Source organism: Bradysia coprophila, chromosome X, assembly GCF_014529535.1.
Source record: "Bradysia coprophila strain Holo2 chromosome X, BU_Bcop_v1, whole genome shotgun sequence".
Classification (NCBI taxonomy): domain Eukaryota; kingdom Metazoa; phylum Arthropoda; class Insecta; order Diptera; family Sciaridae; genus Bradysia; species Bradysia coprophila.
Window position 1 is genome coordinate 6,160,684 of NC_050737.1, and position 20,344 is coordinate 6,181,027.

The 20,344-nt window shown below is 37.6% G+C and overlaps 3 protein-coding genes and 1 long non-coding RNA gene across 4 annotated transcripts; 1 reads left to right on the top strand and 3 right to left on the bottom strand.

Moving 5' to 3' along the window:
* Nucleotides 1-185: 185 nt before the first annotated feature.
* Nucleotides 186-2,978, top strand: LOC119085609. Its single transcript, XM_037196033.1, has 2 exons — nt 186-1,049; nt 1,277-2,978. Exons 1-2 carry the CDS (start codon nt 305-307, stop codon nt 2,881-2,883), a joined length of 2,352 nt encoding a protein of 783 aa, XP_037051928.1. The 5' UTR covers nt 186-304; the 3' UTR covers nt 2,884-2,978.
* Nucleotides 2,979-6,457: 3,479 nt separating this feature from the next.
* Nucleotides 6,458-7,427, bottom strand: LOC119085610. Its single transcript, XR_005089323.1, has 3 exons — nt 6,760-7,427; nt 6,627-6,699; nt 6,458-6,567 (listed from the first exon to the last, which is right to left on the bottom strand). It is a non-coding gene; the product is annotated as an uncharacterized LOC119085610 (long non-coding RNA).
* Nucleotides 7,428-7,564: 137 nt separating this feature from the next.
* On the bottom strand, nt 7,565-8,951 carry LOC119085679. The gene is made up of 2 exons (XM_037196127.1): nt 7,715-8,951; nt 7,565-7,668 (listed from the first exon to the last, which is right to left on the bottom strand). Exons 1-2 carry the CDS (start codon nt 8,949-8,951, stop codon nt 7,565-7,567), a joined length of 1,341 nt encoding a protein of 446 aa, XP_037052022.1.
* A 3,423-nt stretch (nt 8,952-12,374) lies between these two features.
* On the bottom strand, nt 12,375-19,943 carry LOC119085611 (putative vitellogenin receptor). The gene is made up of 15 exons (XM_037196034.1): nt 19,456-19,943; nt 18,999-19,385; nt 18,664-18,923; nt 17,962-18,291; nt 17,628-17,886; nt 17,264-17,548; nt 16,779-17,195; nt 16,575-16,716; nt 16,053-16,252; nt 15,499-15,865; nt 14,950-15,431; nt 13,858-14,884; nt 13,133-13,790; nt 12,529-12,852; nt 12,375-12,459 (listed from the first exon to the last, which is right to left on the bottom strand). Exons 1-15 carry the CDS (start codon nt 19,673-19,675, stop codon nt 12,382-12,384), a joined length of 5,436 nt encoding a protein of 1,811 aa, XP_037051929.1. The 5' UTR covers nt 19,676-19,943; the 3' UTR covers nt 12,375-12,381.
* Between the last annotated feature and the right edge of the window lie 401 nt (nt 19,944-20,344).

Consider the following 20,344-nt stretch of genomic DNA (forward strand, 5'->3'; position numbering starts at 1 on the left):
TGAACTGACCTCTTTATCGTAGGAATGAACACAAACTCTAGGTTCAATCATTGAACGAGTAGTTTAACGAGTTTAATGCTAAAATTCTATAAGCCCTGATAAAAATAGCAACAAGCAACTAGTACGCATGAAGGCTGAAATCAATCTCATTTTTGTAGCTTATGACTTACAATTAACATTGCAACGAAGATTGCAATCTTTAAGTGTGAGTTCCTAATCGTTGTAAAACAAACAGCGATTAGTCTGAATTAAATAGTCGGATCATTTCAATTTTAAGTAACCTAGTATAACACTATCCAGCAAAATGAATAATTTATTTTTGATTTTATGGTGTTATGTGTTTAGTGTACTAGTTGAAACGGTTGTTCTTATTGAACCAGTTAAAAATGAAGACAGAGTAGCGGTTAAAATAGAAATCGAAGTTGAAGTTGAAGTTTCAATTGAAGGTGATAATATTTACAGTTCGGCCATGAAAATTATGCTGACCAGTGGTAGCATTTCGAAACTTCATGTTTACGTTGCCGACACATTCTACGTAGACGATGATTTACAGTTGACTGGAGTCAAGGAGCTGAAAATTTTCACCAATATTTGGAATAATACACAGCCTGTAGTATTTGATCTGAGTGGTTCGAACGGAGCCAGTCAGCAAGCGTCAATAAACGGATTAGCGGGACAGCCCGGAAAAAATGGAACAGATGGTGGGAACTTTTTCGCGCTGGCGAATAAAATCATCAATGGTGACTATTTAACTGTAAAATCGGACGGTGGTAATGGTGCAAATGGTCAAGATGGTGGGACAAGTGCTGATATTTTTGTTTTGTTAAACGTTGACAACGATAACTATCCTAGTGGCTGGTTTAGTAGTGGCGGTGATCTTTATGACTATTATAAAAGATACTTTGACAATAGGGGATATAACGCAGAAATTAGTGAAGTTGATGACTACACCTCCTTGTATGCAGTGTTCGTGCACGAGAAAAAGGCCAGCTTTAACGTTCGATTGCATCCGCAAAAGTGTTGTGGGACAACTGGAATAGGAGGTGTGGGTAAGAGGCTTTTTTCTTTGGACTTTTAACCAGTGGCAGAGGAAAGATGTGCGTTTGACCATTTAGTAGATACTTTTAAAAAGCAAGGTCAAACAGCGAATACAATAGAGTCAATATCTGCAGCCTAAAAATTTTGTTATTGATTCATTGAAACTATTTAGATTTAGTAATCTCTCAGATTGCACTTAATGGACGTTTTTTTGTTCAAATAAACACATTTTTTACAGGAGGATTCGGCGGTCGACGTGGAAACTTTCAATTTAAGTACACCGGTAACAATAATACAGAATCGACACCAAAGTTCGTAGGTAACGATGGATTCAATGGAAAGCCGGGCAAAGATGGGAAACTTTGCGAAAATCTAGCACTCGACGTTCACATTGCGGCTGAATTGAAGAGAGTTGTTTTCATTGCTTTTCCATTACATTACTCATTATCAAGTCATTTCAATGTTCTCAATCACACTAAAAGCTCTAAATGTTCACCGGTATATGTAAGTAGCAACGAAACAACCGTGTCATCGGCGTCAAGTGAACCAACCCAAATCGAAACTGTTTCGTCTGGAATTCTTTCCTACAAAAAGTTTTTGTTGGAAAATATGAATAATGACACACTGACAACTATGGTTCAGGAAGCGTATAGAGCGATCGACGAGAATCAGGAAATAAATGACGAGAATTCACTGAGCGGATTGGTGCTAGAAGCTTTAGAATTAGAAAGAAATTATTTTGTCCTGAAAAATTCGATCAATATGATTCCACTGTACCGACGTTTATTCCAAAGAATAAAAACAGGAAAAATGAATGCTCAAAATGAGCAAGACTCACGTGTAAGACAATATCTCAGATCAATTTTCCAACAGAAATTAAGTGATTTAAGGTTAGCAAAGAATTCTCAGCTTTATCTTATGAACTTGTCTTATATTGAAAGTATTACCAATGCCATTGAATATGGAAATGAAGATGTTCCAATTATCACCGATGTTAGCTTGCAGAAAAAACTGAATAAACTACGGTTTTTAGCGAACGGAAATCATATTCTCGGCATATACCATCGTGCCATCGAACAGTTTCGACTTTCATACTTCCCTTTCGCCGTAGACTACTTAAAACACTATCGCTTATCAGCGAAGACTTCGGCGTACAGCAATCTGGATCACATAATTGGAACTACCATTAACAACTTGAAGGTGTTAAGTCGAAACATTGAAAGTATCAGATCAACTGAAGAAATTTGGACCATTAATAACCTTGACGGTACCGATCCACAAGACGCCTTCTACGTATGGGAGAATAAAGATTTTCGTGATGAAATTCGTAGTTTATTCGAAGGCAAGGAGATCACGTTGTTATCTGACATCAAACTGGCGAAAAAACAATTCAACGCAATCAAGTTCAATACAATCGACCTGGTATTTAGATCATCAGAACAGAGCGTTACCGATCAGTTGAACGATGTACTTAAATCATTCAACGTTCGGTTCAAACATCCCGGCCGATCGCTCATTCGATGCAATGGCAATTTCTACGAAATGATCAGTGATCCAATGTCACTTGAAGTCAGTTTTGAAAAAGATGAGCATCTAGCACCGATGACTCGTAGCGGTAACTATGCGATGTTGCGCTATAACGATCCGATTCTTAGTCCGTACACGTTGTGGCAAATTCAGTTGCTTGAAGAGTATGTACCCACTCGAAATATTTCTGATTTAATTCAGTTCAGTGAGCTCGATATTGACATCGAATTTCACGGCTTTGGGAGATATATCGAAGAAAATGCGACAATTTGCGAGGGTGAAAAATTAGCAAAATTTTATACACAAATTGTTGGTTAGTTCTCACACTAGTTTAAAAAAAAAACATTTTTTACCGTCCATAATCTCAAAATTCATCAGTAGTCCAACTAAACTTATTAATAAAATTTGTAATTACAGTGCAGGTCTTTTTTAGTTATTTTATGTACACAACTCCAACAGAAAATCCGCCGTACTCATCCAAAGTACTTTTATTGAGGTAAAAATTTAGTTTTTTTCAGCCGGCATCGGACGCATTTACTTTTCGAACTTTTCGCTATGGCATATGGATAAGTCGGCTTGAACTTTAGTCAGATATAAGCTGCCAAAAGTCGAAAAAATGCAACGTAAAATCAATTTTACCTGAGGTATTCATATGCTAAATGGATCCGATGGAACCCACTACTCCAACAGTAATCATTACCGGTAATAGCACTTCTAGAATATCGCAATTCCTCTGAAACAAGAATTCCCCAAATCTCACGATTGCCCGTATATAGCAGTATTCGTAACGATTCCCATCAAATCATGATTCGTGTCGAATAAAAACTACTCGTCAGTTATCAGTCTTCGAGAGTGTGTCATTAATCAGATACCGATCGGTATAATTTGTTACATTGAACTCATAAGTTTGAGTCCTCCAACGCCACAAGCGGTCTAGAGTAACTTTACATGATTTATTAACCTTCGTGGGTAACAAATTCTGCAGAGCTATCAATCCAAAGAGGAATTCCGAAGACCTATCAATGGCCTGGAGAAATGAGGTTGTATCAAACAGTTGGCCTGACTCTCTCATTACAATGAAATGGAAATTTTAAAATTTACAAAGAAATCAACGCATTAGAATGCTTTCTTAGTTCTATATGTGTTAAGAGTGATATCGCAAAAACTTGAACCAATTTTGGTGAAAATAAATACAATGGTTCCGCGATCCAGGCAAGCTATAGCTCGTTTGAATCGTCTTTCAATTCTATGAAAAAGGTATCTTTTAGTTTTACTGTTAATTTCCCATTTTCGGTGTGAACACGTGAAAAGTGATAGCATGTCAAGAGGTGGTGAAAATAGTTTTTTTGTGATAGCTCAAGATAGACATGTTTCTAAAAGTTGAAATGTTCCACGTATAATAAACCCCAGATAAATTTTGTTGCAAGCCATAAAGTTCGTCGAAGTAAAATGTCGCTCCAGGAGACCGAAATTTTTCACTGTTTTCAACGTGTTTTTGGTCTTCAAAGAGGCTGGAGCGATGGGAATAAACTAAATCAAAATTACATGTTCAGCTCGAAATAGTCCTGAACATGAAGCCTTGAAAATGTTGCTTTCCTCCTACTTCGTAGTGAGTGGAAAACCTCATTTCTTTGACTTCACAAAATGAACAGAAACTCAATTGCTTGCTACGAATATATGTTTTCATGTGTCGGGGACGAAAATGAGGGAGTTTCGAGATTTTTCTCAAGTTTTCGACTCCTTACATGAAATTTTTTTTGTGTATCTGTTTTGGACGATTGATTTTAGTCACTTTCGTATGTAGCCCTCACTTCGTTCGGGACAAACCGCGAAATTGCCTAAAATCAAACGTCCGCAACAGATACACAAATAACTATTATTATGAAGCAGAGATGCGCACCGTCCATTTACAGTCAATAAATGGTCACTCAAGATACAATTTGTGCTTCACAAGAGGTCACAACCATTCCCCCATATGAAAATGTGTGTAAAATCAAGTTATTTTCATGTTTTTGCAAACCGATTCAAACACACGAAAACTAAAAAAAACTGAGGTGCGATGCCACTACCAAGAAATCGTTCAATTTGGAAACTACTAAAATCTCCACCTCCAAAATTGAAAGTGAAATCATTGTAAGCAGTACTGGCTTCCTTTCATAATTTCAACTCCACGTCTGGCCATTAATTTAATGCCAGACGCCAATTCGTCCAATATTCGAATGCAAAAAGACATCTAAATAATCGAGTGACTGTTTCGCTTTTTTTCTCCAAAAGTATGGTCGAAAAAGTTCATATAACTTTTCAATATTATCCGAAAAACTCATATTATATAGACGGACAGACAGAAGTGATTTCAATTTTGCAACATATATAAAGAAGAATATATACTTTGCATATCAAGAATCTAAAAAATATCACGACCTCGCTTTATTTTTATATAAATGAGTTGAGTTTCGCGAATTAAAATATTTATTCAAATGTGAGATTTCGAGGAAGAGATTCTGTACGCATTTTAAACGGATCGAAAATTATTGATTAACTGTGAATGCAACAAAGTGTTCAAGTGTTTTTAGTCTTTAGCCGGTTAACAGTTTGATTAGTCACAACAAGTAAACGATATCACTCTTGCATTCACATTAACAACGCCATTATTATGCAAATAATTTTTTTTTCGTTAACCTTAGTTAGATTGATGTGGTCGTGTTATGTGGACGGGTGGCCGATTATGATTTACGTTAGGTTCGTTTAAATAATTGTAATTCGTCCAATCTGAATCTGTCTGTAATATCCGGCAGCTTGACAGCCGGAGCGTCCAAATATAAGTTTTGAGTCGACGTAGTATGGATTTTTGATACTTTTGTTTCGGCTTTATGTTTAATATGATTCATAACGGAACATGGTATAATGATTGCTGTACACCTGGGGTTAGTTAAACAAAATCTAGGCCTAGCACAGTTGTGTTCTAGATTCAGAGAGTGATTCTTTAAAATATGTCTCATATTGTATGGTTAGGTTAAAAAAAAAAAATGGGTTAGGTGTTCATCTGCACTACATCCATTACATTTCAAATACAAGTAACACTATCCCTGGGCTTGATTAGTCTTTAAATGTGTGTATGATATCTCAACAAAATATTAGACGAAAATATTCGAAGTCTATCAGAGACGCTGGGTAAGAAAGGGTTTGAAATTTTATAAAAGCTTAATTCTTCGACTTTGTTACAAGCAAGTAGGAATTGATAAAAAGAACTAATTGGTCAGTCTATCTGTTTGCTTTCAACAAATTAAATGTTTCGACAACATGGAATATATCATTCAAAAAAATATAATTTCCCAACTATTGCTTCATACTCCGGTATAAATTTAGCTACAGAGTACATTAACAAACATGTTCGGTACGTTTGTTTGATAGAAAAACGAAAGACATTGAATTCACAATATAATTCGTGCTTTTAATGATGCTGTTAGACTTTTTCCGTTCTGAAAAAGGATATATCTGCGCAACCAGCCAGTACTTTCAGGACTAGTAAAGCCTTTCTGAAATTTCAAAATATTTTTGGTAAAATAAATAGCATGTCATCCGTTATCGATAGCGACTAGTGGGGACTTTATAGCCCGACCTGGAGAGGAGGGCGGTATTCCTACTCGTCAAAATAAACATTTTGAACCACTGTCAACGCACTTCAAGCAAAAGTGATCATAGTTGACAGCTACCAAATAGAGTACTATTTTGTATGGAATGGGTTACAGTGTTTTAAAGTTGTCTGTCACACTGTCAAGTTTCAATATCCTATTTAGAGTACCACTCATGCTTGAAGTGCGTTGGTACTGTGCTTTACGTGATTAGGTAATATAAAATGTAAATTTTATATGAGTGAAGTGCCATTTACATTGTCGTAACATGTAAAATTTGTAGAGAAAATCGGTATCGCTCAATTTGTTCCAAAATCAATTTATTTTTGCCAAATTAATTTCGACATCAAATAGATGCCATCATCAGTGGCTGAAAACAATAATTTCATGAGGACCTAATCATAATACAACATATAGCAACACACATACCACGAATGTTTATATAATAAGTTTAGACACGCATTAAAAAGTGTGCTTCGTCATATGTGACTCCAATGCTAAACTAAAATACATAATTTCACATTAGAATAACAACTTAGCAAACTAATACCGGTCAACTTACTAAAAACTTAAACATTGGTAGTCACAAACATCAAAAATCTTTAAATTAATCAACGAAAGAAGTCTGTAACAACAGACATTCAACTAGACTGAGTGTATCTAACTAATCGTAAAAAACACACAAATTCGTGTAACAAAGCAACAGCACACAGTGCAAATTTCACCAGAATTTCAGATAATGTTACTGTACGACGACGGCAAGAATATGCAATCAGTCTGTTTGTTGAGACAATTCGGTGTCTTTTTTATCGCAATCATTTCTAGAATGTCTCTCTTCTTTTGATTACTTTCTCGATAGACAATTTTAACATCTTCCCATAGCGGCGTGTGACCAGTAGAAATTGCATGATCACATAATGCGCTATGTTCATTGTTACTGATGCCTATGTTATATTTATGCTGACCAGTTCTAGACTTCAAATACTGTAAAGTCTGGCCAACATATTTACATCCACAACTACATGGAATCGAATAGACAACATGTGACTGTTTCATCTTCGGTGTCGGATCTTTCAATTTACTGAAAACTGACTTCTTTAGGGTGTTGTCTCCTTTACCAATCAGCATAACGTCATTCTTGCATATGTTCTTCAGCTTTTCAAACAACCCTTTAACATAAGGTACTGCAACTATAGGAAGTTTTTCTTTCGGTAGCGCTTTTTCATTTTTGTCAAACTTTTCTTTGGTCACTTTCATTAAACTCTCAACTAATCCAATTGGGTAAAGATTTTTTCTGAGGGTTTCTCTTAACAAATCCAAATTTTTGTTGTGAAATTCAGGTTCGGAAAGGAGGAAAATCTTTTGCGTCAAAAGTGTAACGGTGTTGCGTTTGTAGGACGAAGGTAAGTGCGACTTGAAATTAAGATACCGGCCAGACCATGTGTCTTTATGATACCAATCAGTTTTAATGCTGCGGCCATCACGTATGCATAACACTTCTAAGAAGGATATTCTACAATCCTGTTCTTCTTCAACGGTGAATTGGATGTGTTCATTATATCTGTTAAATTCAGCTTTAGTCTCATTGACTTTGTCTGCCGGAACAGCTGTTATGATGTCATCAACAAACCGCCAGTAGAAAGGTAATTTGAATTTCAGCTTTCGAATAACATCATCTTCTAAAATCTCCATGACTAAATCTGCGAAAACTGGGCTGGCAGGTGATCCCATTGGAGAACCAAACACTTGACGATAGAATTTCCCATCAAATTGAAAGCAGCATTCATCAAGTACCATTGTTAATCCAACGATGAATTCATCTTTTGGTAGATTGGTGAATTTCTTGATTTTTGTCCATCTCTTGTTAACGGCTGATACAACCAAATCTTTCGGAATCTTCGTGAATAAGGAGACTACATCCAACGATATCAACACATAATTGGGTGGTAGTCTAATTCGTCGAATTTTCTTCACCAATTCCGTCCCATTTTTAATTGACCTGTGCGATTTTCCAACCACATTTTTCAAAATATTAGAGAACATCTTGGATAAATTGTACGTGGGCGAACCAATGCTTGCCACAATTGGTCTGATTGGATGACCAGTTTTGTGTATCTTAATCAACCCATACATCCTGGAGCATACTGAATTGTATCGTCTGTACCATTTGCCTTGGCCTTCAGTAATATACGATTGTTCTTGCCAACGTGTAAAAAGTTTGTTGACTTTGTCTTGAATTGATGCGGTTGGGTCATGATCCAGTGGTACGTAAGTTGTTGAATCACTAAGCAGTGTCATCATTTTAATTTCATAGTCCAATTTCTGCATCAGCACAGTAACATTCCCTTTGTCAGCATTCAGCACGAGCAATTGAGGGTTTTGAGCCAAAAACGTTACGGTTGCAATGTGATTAGCCTTAATCACTTCATCGATCGTACTATGTTTAGTAGGAAGTTTCTTGAAATTGGTGATGACATTACACACTTTGTTTCTCAATTCTACTCTGTACTTTTTACCAAGCGTTTGGAGTTTCGGTTCAAAGTTGGCAATGAATTGTTCAGAAGCAACCTTGTTGTTCTTCATCGGTAAATTAAACTTATCACCTAATGCAAGAGTATTCTGAACATACCATGGCAATTGTATGTCCGTTAAATTGATAATCCATCTGTCGGTGTCAATATTAAGACCATCCAAATGTGGTTTCATAAGACTGTCAAAACGTTTCATCTCTTGCATCGTCACTTTGTGGAACATATCATCATACCCTCGTTTCACGTTGTTTTTGAAATCATTGAAGTGTTCCGCTGAAATAATCGTTCGTAATTTTTCAGCTAAGACCGTTGATTTCTGTGCTGTATTGTGTATCTGTTTGTGTAAGGTTTTGATAGATTCATTCATGATGTGCATAGAGAACTTCTTGGAAAACGATTGAATAGACTTCTTTTCCATACAATGCGCGTATGAATTTAAATTCACATTTAGACTTCTTGGGTGAATCTTGAACTTTCTGCATGTTATCAGGAATTGCTTCCTGCCTCGTTGCCGTGCAAGTTTACGATTTGTCGTTAAGATATTTTTCATAATTTGTGTTGCGTTGCTACTGTAACAATGGGCCATCATCATGAAAAATGTCACATGTTCCATGTTGTCCGAACGTTTCGAATAATTGTAAATCGATGAGCGTATTTTAAATATTTGTAGGATTTGTCGATTTACAAATAACATGTAAAATATAAGTTAAGGCAATTGAAGTAAATAAGTGTTAGAAAACGTTATGCAAAAATGACGAAAATTGCACCAGTCTTCAATAACCCGACTTTTGGATTTGGGACTATTATTGAGAAATTTATTTCTAAGAAATGCAGAAATTTTGCTGGAATTTTCAAAAATTTTCAACACGACATTTTCAAAAAAAGGCTCTGCTCCAGACAGAATTAGTCTATAAAATCATTGATATTCACTTGTACAATACAAACTTACGCGTCACACACAACGACCCCATACAAGGTATAAATAATTAACGTACTTTTCCCGGCAAGTATTCCTTCAGCCGTCAGTGCAGCGTATATTCGCATTTTATGTTCTAAACCGTAAATCCGTTTTTAATGATGTTCCCTGTCTGACTACGTCAGTCCACTTTCGAAATAAAAGGACACTAAAATCGTCAGTTATCATTTTACTCTTACATCGCTTCAGCATCGCATGTACCCAAACCAGTGAAAAAAGGACTTAAAATGAAAATATAATTTTCCAGCTGAATATACAGTTTTCAGGGAAAATCAACATTGACAGGCTGGCATCAGTTTGCGTAGAATCTTTTTTTTAAATGAAAGATGAACTGGCTCTGTCATCAAAACATTTCTTACACTTAAAGTGTCAATCTTTGCGCACAATTCAAAATAGAGTAAGGAATGCATAGGTTTGTTCAAAGCCTATGTCTTTACTAGCATGATTAAAAATTATGAAAACCGCTGTAAATCGTACCAAAATCTGTGGCTCCTTTTTCATCACATTTCCCAAACAACGCAGTACACCACTTTCACTATTATCTTCTGCAGTCAGTTTTATCTTTTTTGTTAGTTGTCCTACTTATAAATCATGAAAAACGTTTTGATACAGATGTCACTTATAATGACCTCCAAAATATGATCGTCTCGTCTTAGACTAATATAAACATAAACAATAGCATCGGTACGACTTTTCAGCCTCCCACCTATTTCGACCTCTACCAAAAAACGTCTTTGAGATTTTTGCTAGCTATATCAGTCCTATTCTACTAATTGGAGTCCAATGCAACAAAAAAAAATTAAATCCGGAATAAGTTTGTCGGAAAAGTCTACTTAGTGAGTCTTCAATGTTCGCTGACTATGAAAAATTGAGTGAGCTTAAATACTTGGGAATGTTGTAGGCTATCCAGAACAGAACAGATTCGATTTTCTTTGTTGGGGCATTTTGCCACAATTTAGGCCAACAAACACTCACGACACAAACGTTTCGCAGATGATTTTTAAAAACTTTTCTGTTCTGGATAGCCTACAACATTCCCAAGAATTTAAGCTCACTTGAGCAAAAATCGAATCATTTTCTAGATGAATTTCTGAATTTTCAAGTTCAAGATCCACTCAATTTTTCATAGTCAGCGAACTTTGACGACTCGCGAAGTAGACTCTTCCGCCAAACCTCTTCCGGATTTTATTTGTTTATCTGTTGCATTGGACTCCAATTAGTAGAATAGGGCTGATACAGCTAGCAAAAATCTCAAAGAAGTTTTTTGGTAGAGGTCGAAATAGGTGGGAGGCCGAAATCTCGGAAATTTAGCTTCTATGATTTGTCGCAGGCTGAAAATGATTTTTTTTTTATTTTTAAAATCGACTTTTGACATCTAGGGACGATAACAATTTTTTGTGGACTACACCAGTCTCGATCCTTTATCCATCGCACACCCCTAATAATAATACACATTAATAAAGTTGAACAAGAGTGCTTCAAAGCAAATATTCGTGTTAAGACGGTCGCACTAAAGTATATCAACAGTGAAGGTAATAGAATTCTTAAGATGATCACAAAAATTACGAAACCCGAGTAAAACTCCATCGGGTGAATTTAAGTGCAACGTCTAGTTTTGTTCGGTGTAGCGCTAACTATGTCTACAGAATGGATAAATGTGGTGAAGATGACGTGAAGAATATTTGGATCTTGTGACGTAGTCAATGGAATGTATCATCGGCTTTTACATAAATGTATTGATTGTAAAGAACACTTTGAAATTGGAAATAGAATTTTGGTTCATAGAGCGCTTGCTTCATAGGCAAAATTTTATTTCCAAACTTCAATTTAATTTCTACTCTCGTTTTCGTGCTTAAGAATTTGGAAAGTATTTCACCACTGCACGAATTCTATTGAATTCTATTTCTCTACAAAGAAGTGAACTTGGGCTGCACTCGAATGCACCCTAAACTTTTGGGCTCTGTTTGTTTAAAATATAAACAAAAAATATTTGTTTTTAAGTTGGCTTATGACTCTAAAATTTCTTATGTTATGTGCTAAGAGCACGGCAGAGTCGTGCTAAGGGACTTTACGCCCAAAAATATTTTCCTTTAATTTAACAACATTCTCTGTGATGTAATCCGACCGAGATTTTTATGTCGCGACATATAGCACACATGGGAAACATGACTGTGCAAGATTTTTTTGTTTTGCTTTCCTGCTACAAGCCTGTAAGCCGTGAGTTGCTCTTATCAGATAAAATTCTGTTATAGTTCTCGAGGGTGAAAATGACTTTCGATAATTGGAGTTGTGTAGATTTGTTGCGGTAGCTATGGGAACAAAGGTATGACAATGAAAGCTGATAAAATCATTTGAATGAAAAAGAAATAATTTTATTTCCCGAAATGATGTGATGGAAAGTGCTGGATAGTTTGCATAAGCTACGCACCTAAGAATTTTAGAAATTCAAAAATTTAACGATTTTCCGCTTAAACTATCTTAAACAATTAACACTTAAATTTACTTTTTTTTTCTTAACGAAAATTACTTACATTAACACTAAATTACATAAACTACCAAATTGTAGTACTTCATCAAGTGCGTACAAAAGGTACACAAAATAATAAATTGCAGCCTCCAATAGAATACTATCATCAACTGCTAAATAATAAAAATAGAAAAAAATGATTATCTAAATTTAGTAAATCAATTGTGCCGTATCACTGTCCGTTGTCAAATTGACGTCATATTCTTCAACGATTGGACCGATTGGTTCCTATTGGAAGACATAAAACAAAATCGTTTTCAAAACCCAAACAAAACCAAATAATGCGCATCGACACACCTGATTGTTGACATAAATTTCGTTGTAATAATTACTCGAAGTTGTAGTTAATTGCGGCGGTGGTGGTCGGCACATTTTCACTTGTGCATTATCGATGTTGGCAGATGCAGGATTCTCGAAATGCATGCTAATGTTGAATTTTTTATGGAGATGGAAATACTTCTGATACACATAGAAGACACTCATTGAAACGATTGCGGATCCAACCAGAATGCCGAGAACGGAAAATATAGTGGCGAGCAACGGGTGATTCGAACTCGTCTTGGTTTTGGTGCTTGTGCTGGTTAGTGTGTTGAACCGTGGAGAGATGGCTACGTCGTTGGACTAGGGTAAATGAAAGAGGAAAATCAGAGTCGATTTATTGGTCGTCTGGTTGAATGAGACATGCAGTAGAAGAAGGTTCAGTAAACAGACAGTTGCTTCCCCATTCAAATTCGTTTTCTTTTGATTCAAGCGTTCGTTAAAGGTTCTTTAAAGAAATTGAATAACATTTCGAACTTTTTGTTGGAGAAAAAGACCGAAAGACACAAATCTCAGAGGCTCATATCACGGATTTTGCTCGAAACAAGAAACTTAAAGACAAAAAAGGCATTTGCCGACTTACCATTTCATTACAACGACCATCCACTTCCGGTACACCACCATGGCATATACACTTCGGTCCTAATTCGGCTGGAACGCAGATCAAACTACAGTTGGTGCCGAGGCAATTATTTGGTCTTTCTAGTTGTCGAGACTCTTGTGCGACGACCAAATTTTCAGAATTGTACGAACTGAACTCGAATGAGCTGCACTTTCTATCACCGTACGTCCGACAGACAGCGACCATTTTCGTGCCGGTATTCAAAATCATCAGATGATCTTCGTAAAAGCTCATATCGGATGGTCGGGTGATGAATGGATTTTTCTTAAGTATTTCTTTTCGATCAGTGCCGTCATATCTCACCGACCATAAGGAACTGGTGGACAAATCGGCGTAATACAAAATTTGTTTGTTAACATCGTTGGTTAGTCCGCTGATGTGACCGGATCCTTTCACTATAACTTTTTCTCGACTACCGTCTAAACTGTGCGAATAGATGAACGAATCGGCGGAGCTGTATAACGGATGCACAATCGAGTAAAATATTTTGTCGTTTGTACTGTCAACGACGAGCGATTTGACCACATCACGATATTTCAATGTAATGATTCGGGTGCACACTTGTCTGTCCATGTGGCAGACTTTGATTGATGGATTCGTGTCCTGATCGAAGAAGTACCTGGGTGACCGGAGAGAATGGAAATAAAATAAAAGAAAAAGAAACGGAATGCGCACGCCCCACTTACACGTTATCAGTCACCCATTCAACGGCAATGTGATGCGGGTTACCGATGTTTGTAACGTATACGACTTTCTTATTATCCAAATTCATCTCGTACAGTGCATTGCTGTCCTCGACCGTGAAGTATAGCAAATTTTTTCGCATATTTACATCCATTCCAGCGATTCTCGAACCATTTGATGACCATAAAACTCCGAGCGATGCAATATTGATATCGTAGATGAGATTCATTGAACTGTAAATTATGTGTGCGTGTCCACTGACTGATTTACAGGACACTTTATCCGCTTTCAACATGTAACCGGCGTAGCAACTGCAACGGTAAGATCCTAGTGTGTTTTCACACTTCTGAGCGCACGGTTCGTAAAGTTTGCACTCGTCGATATCGAAACAACTCCTTCCGTCTCCACCCAACTTGAAACCTTCCTTACACGAACAAACTGCACCGAATGGGGACGGATGGCACATTTGTTGACATGGATGGTTCAAGCACGAAGTATTACAAGCACTCGATTCATCCATTCTGTTCGGACAATCATTCTGACCATTGCACACGAGCTCTATGTAAATACAATTTCCATCTCTGCAACTGAACATGCCTGGTCCACAACCGATATTCGTTTTGTTAGTGACGACAAGCTCATTGACACATCCAATTTCATCACTTCTATCACCACAATCGTTTTCCTTGTCACATCGCCATTCCTGTCGAATACACTTCTTGTTCGCACATTCAAATTCGTTGATCCGACATCCGGTACAATTAGCCTCATCTTCACCGCGTGGACATTCAGCTGTTCCGTTACATCGAGCTGTTATGTTCAGACAAATGGTTTTGTCGGACATGCATTGGAATTGCAGTGGCTCATTGTTGGAATCAAACTTTTCGCACGTTGCAGGTGCTGGTACGTTGGTACAGTTCAATTCGTCCGTATCATCGCCGCAATTGTTGAAACCGTCGCAAACGAGATCCAAATGAACGCATCGACCATGTTTACATTGTAGAAAGCCTTCCGGACAAACTTTTTCGGCTGAGGACAATTACCAACATTGTTAGAAGTGCGATAACAAATCGTCATACAAATCAGATACTTACGGCAATGGTGTTCATCCGATCCATCACGACAGTCGGGGTACTCGTCACACACCCACGTTGCTGGTATGCATTGACCATTAGCACAGGTAAACATGTTCGACTTGCAAACACTCTTCATTGCCTTCTTATCGTGACATTTCAACTCGTCCAAACCATCTTCACAGTCATTTGTGCGGTCACAGACAGCTGTTAGATCTATACACAGCCCATCGGTACATCGGAATTGATTTTCATGGCATTTTGTTGTCGTATTGTATCCAACGCAATCTCTCTCATCGGACTTATCGGTACAATCGTTGATTTTGTCGCAGCGTAGTTCGATTGCCACGCACTGTTTACCGTCAATGCATTTGAATTCGTCGCGATAGCATTTTACTTCCAGATTTTTATGTGAGGCACAGTCACGCTCATCCGATCCGTCAGCACAGTCTTTAAAATTGTTGCATTGTCTAGAAGCTGTAATGCATTCACCTGAACCGCATCTAAAATGTACAAAAATCATTCGATTGGTTTTGGTATTGCTACCGCAATTGATGTGGGTGAAATTACCTAAATTCACAGTCAATCGCTTCCATGCATGTGTTGTTTCGATAGTCTGAAAAAACCATTCCGGGTGGACATAGACAAACATGTTGCTTGGAATCATATGTTGCACAAATGTGACTACAACCGCCGTTATTAATCGTACACGGATGGCTGCTGACCACGGTGGGCATTACACCGACGAGAACTGGACGGTCATCGTTGGTGACGTAATCGTGATGCGGTAAAACCAATTGTTTCGTGGTGTCAGGACTGTGTTTCGGTGTCCAAAAAACGTCATGTGATTTGTTACTCGTCCAAAACACATCTTCGCTAAGTACAGCAAGGGATATGGGCTCGGCGGGCACTGATTTGAATACGTGCAACGATTCACCTTTAAATTAAATTAAAATTTAAAGATTTCATGGACATAACTTTATGCAGAACTAACGACAGATCTTATAGAATCGTGTCGTCACTCTGACTTCATGGAATTATTTCAACCCGCCCAACAATTTTTTTGACAATTGCAAACTGTTGAGAATCTTATTTATTTCACCCCGCAATGCTCGCATGCTCACCTGTGTAGTCGGTCCAGCTAATTTGATGCATTTCCGAATCACAAAAATAAACTTCGTTTACTTGTCGATCAATAGCGAATTCGATAAGCTTATCGCCTAGTTGAGATTCAATAATGTGATGATGGTCACCACCCCCATGCAATGATTGTATGTCAATGTGTGTATGGCCGTAATACGTCCTGGACGCAACAAACATGTGACTGCAAATGGTAAAAGGTTTTATTAATACACAAATTCATGGAAATGCTTTTACAATGAAACTACAAAGTGAAACGATGAATGCTTATTGTTGTCGGTAGTTGATTTGAAATATCAGCTGGACGTGGGAGCATATCAATCTCAATCTCTCCCAGTATGAGCTGGAGGAAACGAATTCTGTCGTTTACAAAATAAAATTAGGAATAGTCTCCATTTCAATATTCAGGACCGAAAAAGCCCTTCGGTGGCTGTGTGCAACACATTTGTAAAAATCCCCAAAAAATTCATTGCAAGAGGTCCTATCGCCCGAGAAATGATTCTTACCCATTTTCCGGAACAACAGCAATGCCAATTGGCTTAGCCGGAAAATAATGGTGCACTATGGCCCGATGCTTTCTGTTCATCGAATAAACTTCCACTGTTCCATGCTCCGAATCGGCCCAGTACAAATTGTTCGACAGATGATCTAAAATGAAATTTTTTATCACAATTTTCTTGATCCAACCGAAACTGTTGCTCCATACGAACCGAAAGACATCGACGTAACAATGCCGACATTGGTCGAAATCAACTCGATTGCCTTTTCCTCGACCAAGTCATAATCGTAAATGATTCGCGCAATATTATCGGCAATGAACACATGACCATTGAGCAGATTAAATGCCATTTTGTGGATGTACATCGGGACGACCTTCGCTTTTTCGATCTGATGGCGACCGAACGTTTCGTGTTCCATCATAATGAGATAGTTACGCAAACCGATATAGATGCTCTCCTTTTTGATAGTAGCAGAGCACGATATTTGGTCAACGTCTAGAGCCATACCGGTAGGACAGCCACACGTGAATGTTGAGTTCGATGCCAGCATGCAGAGGTGACTACATTGATTATTTTTGCAAGGATTCTTGGTTATCGGTTGAATGCTGTTGTGGTAGATGTGAATATCTTCAAAGAGGGAGGAAAATTCGTAAGTTTTGCTTCGATTCTCAATTCAATTCTGTACTTAAACACACCGTAAACTTTGCGATCTCTGACAATTACTTTTTTGTCTTTGCACGAAAATTTATTGCACGTTTCGATACTCATTGCACTCCAATCGGACCAATAAATGTTGTTTTCAAACACGGCCAAACCATACGGATGTTTCAAAACTTGATCGATGACGGTTCGCCTTCCAGTGCCATCCAGATTGCAGCTTTCGATTTTCTTAACTTTAGCATCCACCCAGTACAGGCGATTGTTTGGCCAGTCCAACGTCACTCCACTCGGCCAGTGAATGTTGTCGCGTATGAATGGAGCTGTAAACCGTCGGAAGAAAAGTGAAATGCATTTTTCACGATTTCGATTCTTCTGGAACAAGCAAAGTCGATTTCTCACCCGCAAAAGAGCCATCCATATGAGATACAGCAATCATTGGTTCGGTACCCCATTCTGACCAATACATGCGACCCTCTTGCGGATATAATGCAATGCTGCGAGGTCTTTCAACCTTATCAGTGATCAAACTTGTGCAGTGTTTGCCATCGTTCGAGCAAACAGCGATATGCATGTACATGGCATCGGAAAAATAGAGATTTCCGGTGATCCAATCAACAGCTATGTCTTCAGGTAATGATAGACCGGTTGTTAACAATGTCTGTCATTTTAATATTGAATAAGAACGTTGAGACTGTTATGTTTCGCAAGGTAAAATCAATCAGACTAATCCTACCTCCACTTTACTTCCATCCTCCCGTGCCTTCACTATACTCTCACTATTCAATGCGACATTGGTCCAATAAACGAAATGACCATCGTAGCTCACACCGATGACCTGTCGAACTTTTTCGGTAACAACGGACTGATGATTCGACCTTAGATACACCATGTTGATGGACGTCTTTCCAGCATATAAGAGTATCGGTTCGGTGTGACTGATGCTTTCGCATGTTTTTTTATCGCCTTTGAGCCGAAATCGTTTCTCGCATGTACATTTGTATGATCCGGGCGAGTTGACACATCCTTGCGAACAGATACCGTATGTTTGACATTCGTCGATGTCCTAAAGTTGAAAAGTTAGTTATGGTAATTGTTATGGACAACAACAACAAGAATTGGAACATGTGATGAGTTCTGGCTAGGGTGATCGTTGCTTTGAAAAAATTGCTGATATAGACCCTCGAAAATTTCGAGTGATGAGAGAGAGGGAGAGGTAAACATTCTATTGTATTCACTAAACTGATCGCAAAAAACGTCAGTTGTGCAAGATCCGAATAGGCTTCCGAGATTTTAACAGGTAGAATCGGATTACAATTTTAGGCTTTTAGTCGTGACAGTTACTCAAATCACCCTTAAACACGACAGAGTAAAATAAACTTTACTTTGTCGTGCCCTTAAATCATAACTGGACGAACAACTTGAAAAGTTTACAAACCTCGCACGTCTTTTTCTGTGGATTGTATGAAAATCCTTGTGGACAAACACACACCGGTCCAGTCGGCCAAATGAAGCACTCAGCATTAGACGGACAATAATTCAATTCGCAAGCCGTATTGTTTTGGAATTTATTGCATATTCCACCTTCATCCAATCCATCTTTGCAGTCTTTTCGGTTGTCACAGACATTTTCGATCGCTATACACGTTACACTGTCGCCGCACAAAAACTTTTTATTGCCGGATGTGCAATCGGACACTGGAAGAATATAGGTAACAAGAGTTAGAGAAAAAGGTACATAAAGACGTTCTATTAGGTAAACGTTTCTCTTACTGCAATTCGTTTCATCGCTGCCATCACCACAATCGTTTGTGCCGTCACATACCCAAGTTTTATCGTTCAGACAATGATTATTTTTGCATAAGAATCCTTTGCAACTCTTTTTAATATTTAAACATCCCATATTCTCATCACTACTATCCACACAATGATGAATACCATCGCATACAAATTCCATGGGAATGCACATGTTATCCCGCAAGCAAGTGAATTCGTTCGCATTGCATTCAATTATCTCATGATGTGGGACATAATCGCTACAATTATCTTCGTCGTCATTTGACGGACAATCGTTATGGCCATCGCATCGAAAGTTCTGGACGATGCAGGTCTCATTGTCTTTGCACGTGTAATATTTTGGCGGTTTACACAATTTGAAATCTAAGAAATTCCAAGAAATTCAAGTTTAAATGAAGGTCACAAAAGATTTTTTTTTTTTGATGAGTCATACCGCATTCAGCTTCGAATTCGTCGCTACCATCCGGACAGTCTTTTTTTCCATCACATTGTAATTCGGACTTAATACATACGCTTCCAGTTGAACAATGAAAATCTTGAGGATTCGGACAAGGAAGAAAATTTTCTTCCGACAAATATTCGTTGGCATTTATCGCTATACCGATGATGCCGACCGAGAAAAGTATCAACAAGAAAACAATAGTTTTATACATTGCACGTGCACTTTATGGAACACGACACTTTTGACACTTGGAGTCACCTTTGAAGGTGAAAATAGAAAATTTGAATTTTTAACTACTTCCGGACAAAATGTTCCCATAAATTTATTGATTGTTATTATCGATACCAATTTAATGTACGAAACCAATCACATAATCTTTACTGAACATCGAAAAGATTTTTTTTAGAAATTTCAAAGAAAACCAATTAATTATCACAAAACATTCGACGATCGTGGAAGCGTAACAACAAAATGACTAAGGGGATGTAGGTTCGTCGCATATGTACCGAATTTGATAAAAGCTATCTGGAACAAAGAATTGAACAAACAATGGAATGTGTAATAATAAATGAGATTGACACTGTAAATACAAATCAATTTCTATCACATTTATGCAGACGTGTATTTTAGGATACAGTGAAATTGTTAGTCAGCAGCAAAGTATAATTATTATTATTCGGTGTAGTTATACATCAGCTGGGTGTTCTATGTTCTTGATCTGAAGAATTACTTGAGGTCAACTGAAAAAAATCGTTTTAATTTTCCAATGGATGCATGCATTGCTCAGAACAGGTTAACATTTCACTAACATCATCAGATAATTCTCATTTCTCTGTTTAAATCGAAGATATCTCTCAATTTTTTTTACAGTGTGGCTCTG

Excerpts from the sequence above, each read along its gene's own strand:
- LOC119085611 (XM_037196034.1), bottom strand. The coding sequence starts at position 19,675 with ATGTATAAAACTATTGTTTTCTTGTTGATACTTTTCTCGGTCGGCATC. Across the intron at positions 19,386-19,455 it reads CGAATTCGAAGCTGAATGCG|ATTTCAAATTGTGTAAACCG; the intron begins GTATGACTCATC and ends GGAATTTCTTAG. Across the intron at positions 16,717-16,778 it reads TGTTACGTCGATGTCTTTCG|ATCATCTGTCGAACAATTTG; the intron begins GTTCGTATGGAG and ends ATTTCATTTTAG.
- LOC119085679 (XM_037196127.1), bottom strand. The coding sequence starts at position 8,951 with ATGTTCCACAAAGTGACGATGCAAGAGATGAAACGTTTTGACAGTCTT. Across the intron at positions 7,669-7,714 it reads CGTTGAAGAAGAACAGGATT|CATTAAAACTGATTGGTATC; the intron begins GTAGAATATCCT and ends TGATGGCCGCAG.
- LOC119085609 (XM_037196033.1), top strand. The coding sequence starts at position 305 with ATGAATAATTTATTTTTGATTTTATGGTGTTATGTGTTTAGTGTACTA. Across the intron at positions 1,050-1,276 it reads AACTGGAATAGGAGGTGTGG|GAGGATTCGGCGGTCGACGT; the intron begins GTAAGAGGCTTT and ends CATTTTTTACAG.